This window comes from Mastomys coucha, unplaced genomic scaffold, assembly GCF_008632895.1.
Source record: "Mastomys coucha isolate ucsf_1 unplaced genomic scaffold, UCSF_Mcou_1 pScaffold20, whole genome shotgun sequence".
Lineage (NCBI taxonomy): Eukaryota > Metazoa > Chordata > Mammalia > Rodentia > Muridae > Mastomys > Mastomys coucha.
Genome location: NW_022196903.1, coordinates 121,528,853 through 121,536,385, shown reverse-complemented (window position 1 = coordinate 121,536,385; position 7,533 = coordinate 121,528,853). Strand labels below are relative to the sequence as shown.

Below are 7,533 nucleotides of genomic sequence, written 5' to 3'. Positions count from 1 at the left end.
GAGAGGGGAAAGGAAGGATGGGAGGGGAGGAGAAAAGAAGAGAGGGAAGGGGAGGGGAAGAGAGGAGAAGAGAGGAAAGGACAGGACAGGGGAGGGGAGGGGAGGAGGGAGAAAGGGAAGGGAAGGGAAGGGAAGGAACTGGCAGCTTTCTGATGTTGTACTGTTCAATGTCACTTTGTAAACAATGTCAAGATGGCGCTACGGGTTCATAAGACATTATCTTTCTTAAAATTTGTAAGTTCTCAGGGAATAGCTGACTAACTTATTGCAGGGAATCCTGAAACAAGTAGAATAAGACATACTGCCTTATCTCCAGGCAGCAGAAGAGGCAGGTAGTTTGATTTAAACTTTCATGTGACAGTAAAAGTTGGCTCATCCCATTCAAGATGTGATTGATCCGCCTGATGTACCTCCCACTGGAGAAGGAGTCACTATCCTTTATCTTATGCTTGGCAATATTTTCCAGGTAAAGTAAATGTCACTGTAGTGGCTACATCCAAACAGAGTAGTGCCTGCCCAAATGATGCCAATAAGGAGCAAGACGTCCACTGGAAAGACATTGTAGTCAAAACCATACTGGTAGAGGTATGTAAGTGTAAAATACAAAGTTCTTTCTGGCGGGAAACAAGTGTTTAAGAGATAGACTAAAACATTGTTCTTAAAATGCTTAATTGACTTTGGGTACAAACCTTCCAATTTGAACAAATTGCAGTATTACGAATACATCCTTTCTTTAAGCAATGCCTTAGCCCTGGCTGGGCATGTGGCTCAGTGGGTAAGTACTTGCCTAGCTTGTGCAAACACCTGGGTTCTGTTCTCAGTGTCTCCAAACCCAAGCAACAAACAGAGCCTCATCAAGGATGACAAACACCCTTGAAACATGCTTTCTTATTTCTTGACTATCTTCTTGGCACTCCGCAGCCTGTGCCTGTCCCTAACCACGCCCCTTTTAACTGACCCTCAAGTCCAAGACACAAATCCTTATCTTGCTCTGCTTTGGGCGGTTCCTGACATCCTCAACAATAACAACAACAACAACAAAAATAGAGCAGTTGAAAGTGTCACTCAACGACAAGGGTTATCCTTGTACAACCTATGGGAGCAGAAGGCCTGGGGGGTATATAGTGTCCAGAGACTGCTACCTCGGAAGGACAGGGACAGTGAGTGAGTGGCTCTCAGGAACAACTGTGAGCCAGCTGTACCTATGAGAACTGATGTTCGGTCTCTTTTCCTTTATGGAAAAAATGATCCAACTTATTATTTTGTTCTTGTTTTATTTACTTCCTAACAGCCTGAAGGTATTGAAAAAGAAACAACCCAAAGTTTTCTTATCTGCCCAAAAGGTAAGAGGGCTCTCCCGGTGATCACTTGGTCTCAGAGAAAGTTGTAAGCATGGCAGATATACTTTCTCAGCCTGTGCACACGCCATGAACCATGAGCCATGAGCCACAAGCCATGAGCTATGAGCCCACTTGTCATGTGGATACATTTTAACTTCCTCTTATGAGCTTCACTTCCCATTTTGTCTTCGTTGTATAATTCTTAACAAACAAAACATTTATTTATGAACTGTTGTTTATCTAATGAGATTAGTTTTCCACAACCTATCCTCCACATCGTCTACGTTTTGGTCTCTCTGTTCACATAATTGTCTCGCAATCTTGGCCAGTGGAAAACTCAGGCTTTTGTTAGATAATGCTAACACAGTGGTTGTTCCTGTACTCTTGGTAGGAAACAGTCTGTAGATTCACTCTGGCCCTCAGTTACCTGATTTGTGGTCATCATGAGTACTCTTTGAGCCGCTTGCTTGTAACCTGATCTTAATGTCTCCTCACCCTTTGAGCATTCCTTTTATAAGCTATGAGTCTTATAACTTCTATTTTCCCATGTACAATTTAAGTACTGAACTGATAGAAAATAGAGACCACTGTCTAAAACAAAGTATACATCGTTTTCTGGGTATATTGATATTCTAAACTAGCTCAAATTCTCAGTTTAGTTTTTAAATTTTCATTACATTCATGTGTGTATGTGCGTGTGGGTGTGGGGTAGGGTGTGTACACACACACATGTATATGCATGCATGTGTATCTGTGTGTGCTCATGTATATGAGTGCATGTGTACATGCCATTGCGGGGTGGAAGTCAAAGGACAGCTTGCAGGAGTTGTTCCCTCTGTCTATCATTGGGTCCCAGGGATTAAACTCAGATCATCAGGCTTAGTGGCATCTGCCATTACCCTCTATGCCATCTCACTGGCCCAATTTCATTTTGCCTAATAAGTAAACCTAACTGACAACCTGTTCCTTCTAATACTGCTGCTCCAAAACTCTGCTGCTGTGAGTTGAGGAAGGGGGTCATTGCAATGTCTGCCTGGATGTGTTCTTTCAGGTACCAAAGCCTCAAAGCAAATACTTCTGGAACTGCCAAGCAGTGTAGTCGAAGGATCAGTGAGATCCTTTGTCACCATTGTGGGTGAGTTTATTAACTTCTGTGTCATAGCGATTTGAAAATATTACTTGAGGTGATCTATAAAAAGTCCTAACATAACAGAATGGAGATGTTTTCATAAGCTATCAAGGGAGGAATTGTGTTTAGACCGTCCTTTCTGTCTGTTTCCGTATGGGACCTGAAGGCGTGGAGCTTTCAGACCTGCATCTCTATGAGGCACTTGCCCCGGTGGGAAATGGCAGATGCTCAGGAAACAGGAGACCCCTGTTCTAACCTGTACATATGAATGCCTCTGGGAGATTATGATATGTTGTGATACTGGGAATTTTCTCAGTAAAAAGAGAGAGATGCTACCTAAAAGTAATTTGTCTATCATCAACATTCAAATCTGTAGAAGAGGAATAGGTTAGAGTTTCTATCTCAGGTCAGTATCTCAAAGCACACATCAGAAGCAAGCCAGCAAATGAGCATGCTTCCAACGCTTCCTCTTTGCCCTGGAAATGAAACTTTTCAATACTTTCATCCCAGAAACCCCTCTAATTCCACACTTCAGAACCACCTTCTTCTAGATTCCCTCTAAGAAACTTGGTTTGTTTATGTATTTTATTTATTTTACTTTAAATTATGTATTTAGGGAGCAGTATATTCACATAAGTATAGTGTCCACAAAGGCCCGAGACACTGATTTCCCCTAGAAGTGGAGTTAGAGGCAGATGGGAATCACCCAATATGGATGCTAGAATCTGAATTTGGGTCTGCTTCAGGAGCAGCAAGGGCTCGCAACCACTGAGCCACCTCTCCAGCCTCCTATTAACACCTTTTAGAGTGCACTTTAAATAATTTCCCATTCCCACCATGCCCTGTGGTTATTGATGCTGAGGCAGTGACTTAGCATTCGTGGAAGTGGCTGACTCTCCCTTTCTGCCTTTAGGAGACATTCTAGGAGTCTCGATGCAGAATCTGGAGAGCCTTCTCCAGACGCCCTATGGGTGTGGTGAGCAGAACATTGCCCAGCTAGCATCTAACGTTTACATACTTGACTACCTGAAAGCTACCAACCAGCTGACAGAAGAGGTCAAATCCAAGGCTCTGCGTCTCTTATCCAACGGTGAGAAGGTTAAGTAGTTTCCATCCACAAAGGTGAAATCAATTGCAACCAATATCAAAACATGACCAGTCTTACGCTGTGGTCCCCTGGTGAGACAAGAGGAGACAGACCTTTAGGTCCTCTGTGTTCTAGCTGTGTGTTCTTTTTTTTTTTTTTCTTTAAAATCTCTGCTCATTATTTAGCCTCCTGGTGTAGACCTGTAGTTTCAAATTGTGAACTCATCTTCATCTATAAATCTTCTTTATTCATACATGCATACAACACAATGTGGTCATGCCCACCCCTATGTCTCTCCTTCAGCTTCTACCTTACCCTCCCCAACATGCCCCCTCCAAGTTTTGTAGTTTTTATTTTTATAACCCACCCAGTCCAGATAGCACAGACCATATGTGCAGAGTATAAGGACCTCTCCTGTATAGGGACCTCTCCTGGAATAGGAGAGAGCTCCCAGTGGCCACACCCTCAATAAACAATGTGTCTCCCACCTGCTGCAAACACTCACTACCAATAGCCCCTTAGCATAGAATTGAGCCTGGAGATCCTCTAGCCCATCTGTGCCAGGGTTTTGACCTGCTTGATCTTCTGTAGGCCTTGTACAGGCAAGCACAGCTCATGAGTTTGCAGTTGTAAAGGCCATGTCAGTCTGAAGACAGCAGCATTCCACCCCTCCCCCATCATCGGGCTCTTGCATTCTTTCTGTCTCCTCCTCTGAGATGTTCCCTGGACCTTGACAGTCTTTGAGTCAATATCAGTGAATTTGTAAATGTGTCATAGTTACCGGACTAGCTTGTTTGTTGTTGCTGGGAACAGTGTCTGAAAATGAGTCATTCGTCAGCCTGTAGACCTACCTGCTTGACCGAGTTCCAGTGCAGTGATGGGATTGAATCTGAATGTTGGAAGATGCATACAAGCAACATTAAAATGGGATACTGAGAACAAGTCCAGGAGGAAATGCATTTTAGGTTTTCTTCATAGGAAGGTAAAACTGAGTGAAGTAAAATAACCTTAGGGGAAGGTACTGTGATTGCTAAGTATAGTTCAGAGCCATAGCCGTAAGGGAAGGTACTGATTGCTAAGTATAGTTCAGAGCCATAGCCTTAAGAAAAGTACTGATTGCTAAGTATAGTTCAGAGCCATAGCCGTAAGGGAAGGTACTGATTGCTAAGTGCAGGGTGGAGCCAGCTTTTAAGTAAGGCATTCTCTCTCTCCACAGAGCCAGACAGCCTGGAGTTTCAGGGACCAATACTGAAGTGGTCACAGTAGCCCCACCCAGGCCTTGTGTTTACCCCGTCTGTTTCAGACTTTCCCTTCTCTCCCAGGCTAAGACACAGCTTCCTGTTCTGTTGTGTTTTAGGCTACCAGAATCACTTGTCTTTCAAAAACTATGACGGGTCATACAATGTGTTCTGCCAGAACAACCAGGAAGGAAACACATGGTGAGAGATTAAAAACTTTGCTTTCCCCAAGCAGGGCTCCCCTTCTCTGAGGAGAAGGAGAAGGAGCAATGGGGGGAGGGATTTGTAAGAATGAGACTGGGAAGAGAGGAGGGAGGGGAGCTGTGATTGGGATAAAAAGTGAATTAAAAAAAAAAAAAGAAATCAGGAGGGAAACCCTTTGTCTTCAATAATATAAGTTATTTTCTAAACAGGACTTGCAAAAAGCTGAGAGCAGCTAATGCTCAGGGAGGGGTTTTCCAGCCAAGAGGGTTTCAAAGTGGTTTTACAGAGAAAAAAACAAAATCCAAAAATGTATTCTTTTCAGCCTGATGCAGCAATATCCCCATAGTCTCATGCAAGTTGCTTAGCTGTCTGATGGCTTCGTGATGGCTTTCTGTGATGGCACAGTTTACCAGCTTCCATGGCAAGGGTCGCCTCATTTAGATACTGGCAAGGGAGACTAAAAGCCCCGTAGCATCTCGTTCTAGACCCTGCCAGTCCTATTTCTGGGCACGTGTAATCAAATGGACTATAGAGGCAGACCTCTTTGCTCTAACATTCGCTTTGATGGTCCCCAATACAGGCTCAGTGCCCTTTCTTTCAAGACGTTTGAGAGAATGAAGGAATATATTTTCATCGAAGAGACAGTCTCCAAACAGACCTTAATCTGGCTTGTGAAGAAACAGAAATCAAACGGATGTTTTAGAAGGGATGAGAAGCTTGTCAACAATGCTCAGGAGGTACGGGGCTCACAAGGAGTCTGTGTTATCTGCCTCTGCTGCCTTGCCTTCTCTGAAATGCATCATCCTTGGGAATGCCACACCTTCTGAGTCAGGTGTAGTCACAGGTCTCTCTTGTGTGTGTCATTTGTGTCCTCTCTATGAGCATCCGTCCTGCTTCGTGAATGTTTAACTAGAGACTAGGCTTCTGCAATCATTCAACTGGGAGGAGGAAGGGAAAGGGATTCAGCAGAGAAAGAAAGCACCTGGGAATTTGGAGAAAAAAAAAAAACAGGCAATACATTGAAGGGAGGCAGAGTTGAGTGTATGAAGAATTTCTATCCATGCCTTAGTGCTGAAGTTTAAAATCAAGGTCTCTGGTAGAAAATAAGAGATAAATTTATTCTGAAGCCAAGCGTGAGGGACCACAGTCCAAAACACAGATTTAGGTCACTCCAAATTCCACGTTGCAATTTTGTTTGGTTAAGATTTTTTTTAAAGCCGGGCAGTGGTGGCACATGCCTTTAATCCCAGCACTTGGGAGGCAGAGGCAGGTGGATATCTGAGTTTGAGGCCAGTCTGGTCTACAGAGTGAGTTCCAGGACAGCCAGGGCTACACAGAGAAACCCTGTCTCGAAAAAGCCAATATATATATATATATATATATATATATATATATATATATATATATAGCTAAGTGCAGGGTGGAGCCAGCTTTTAAGTAAGGCATTCTCTCTCTCCACAGAGCCATATATATATACATATATATGTATATATATATGTATATATATATATATACATATATATATTGTGTGTATATATATATTGTGTGTATATATATGTGTGTATACATATACATGTATATATATATATATATATATATACATATATATATATATATATGTAACAGAACAAAGGAAGTCATAGCTCTGAGACCTTTTCAGATACATTGGTGGTAACACTAAGCAGGCTGTCACAGCAAAGCAGGGTACTCAGGAGCTACCTGAGGACACTCTTAGCCTGTCCGTGGAAACTAGGGATCTGTTAAATTAATACACTCCCAAAGGTTTTGTCGGTTACTCACAGGATGTTGGGTCAGACACAGAGATGAAGAGGAATGGCTACTGAGGAGGTTAAAGAGAGTTGAACTAGTTCTGGACCTGCAACGTGGCAACCCTTCCACAACCACCGAGGCCTTTCATCTATCTCCCTTCCATCTCCCCCATCAGCAAAGTGCTTCTTTGCTTTGTTCACATTAATGCCCAAACAGCGACGTGAACTGCTCAGACTGCAAGCCAAACACCAGGCCACAGAATACGACGCACAACACACATATATTTAAGACTGAGTGTTAATGCGTCTCACCAGATAGCATGACTGCCATTCACCGACTTGGGAAACTATGTTAAAGTGTCTTTGTGACTTAGCTTGTTTGCTCAAGCGCTTTGCCCTAGTGAGTCTCCATTCAGAAACCTGCTTGCTGTTTCATGGTCTGCTCTCCTGAAAGGCTCACTGTCCCTTTGTTTTCAGGGCAGTGAGGGTGACGAGGAGGATATTGCGCTCACTGCATACGTCGTCGGGGTGTTCCTTGAAGTTGGACTCAATTCCAGTGTATGGATTCTCATCATCTCTGGCCTCAGCCTGCTGAATGCACCTTAGACGGATTCTAGAATCAGGATGAAATCCTTAGACAGGATAAGATACTGAGACAACATTTAATTCATTACCATGCTTTAAACTAGTTGTCTTAGGGTTTCTATTCCTGCACAAACATCATGGCCAAGAAGCAAGTTGGAGAGGAAAGGGTTTATTCAGCTTA

At 43.1% G+C, this 7,533-nt stretch overlaps 1 protein-coding gene across 1 annotated transcript in view; it reads left to right on the top strand.

The window, feature by feature from the left end:
* The window catches only part of LOC116099657 (ovostatin homolog), a 51,258-nt gene that overhangs the window by 30,881 nt on the left and 12,844 nt on the right, over positions 1-7,533 (top strand). The window contains exons 21-27 of the mRNA XM_031383576.1: positions 467-585; positions 1,292-1,343; positions 2,392-2,475; positions 3,383-3,559; positions 4,914-4,995; positions 5,579-5,735; positions 7,245-7,325. Coding sequence (XP_031239436.1) covers positions 467-585; positions 1,292-1,343; positions 2,392-2,475; positions 3,383-3,559; positions 4,914-4,995; positions 5,579-5,735; positions 7,245-7,325 — 752 coding nt within the window. The remainder of the gene's footprint in view (positions 1-466; positions 586-1,291; positions 1,344-2,391; positions 2,476-3,382; positions 3,560-4,913; positions 4,996-5,578; positions 5,736-7,244; positions 7,326-7,533) is intronic.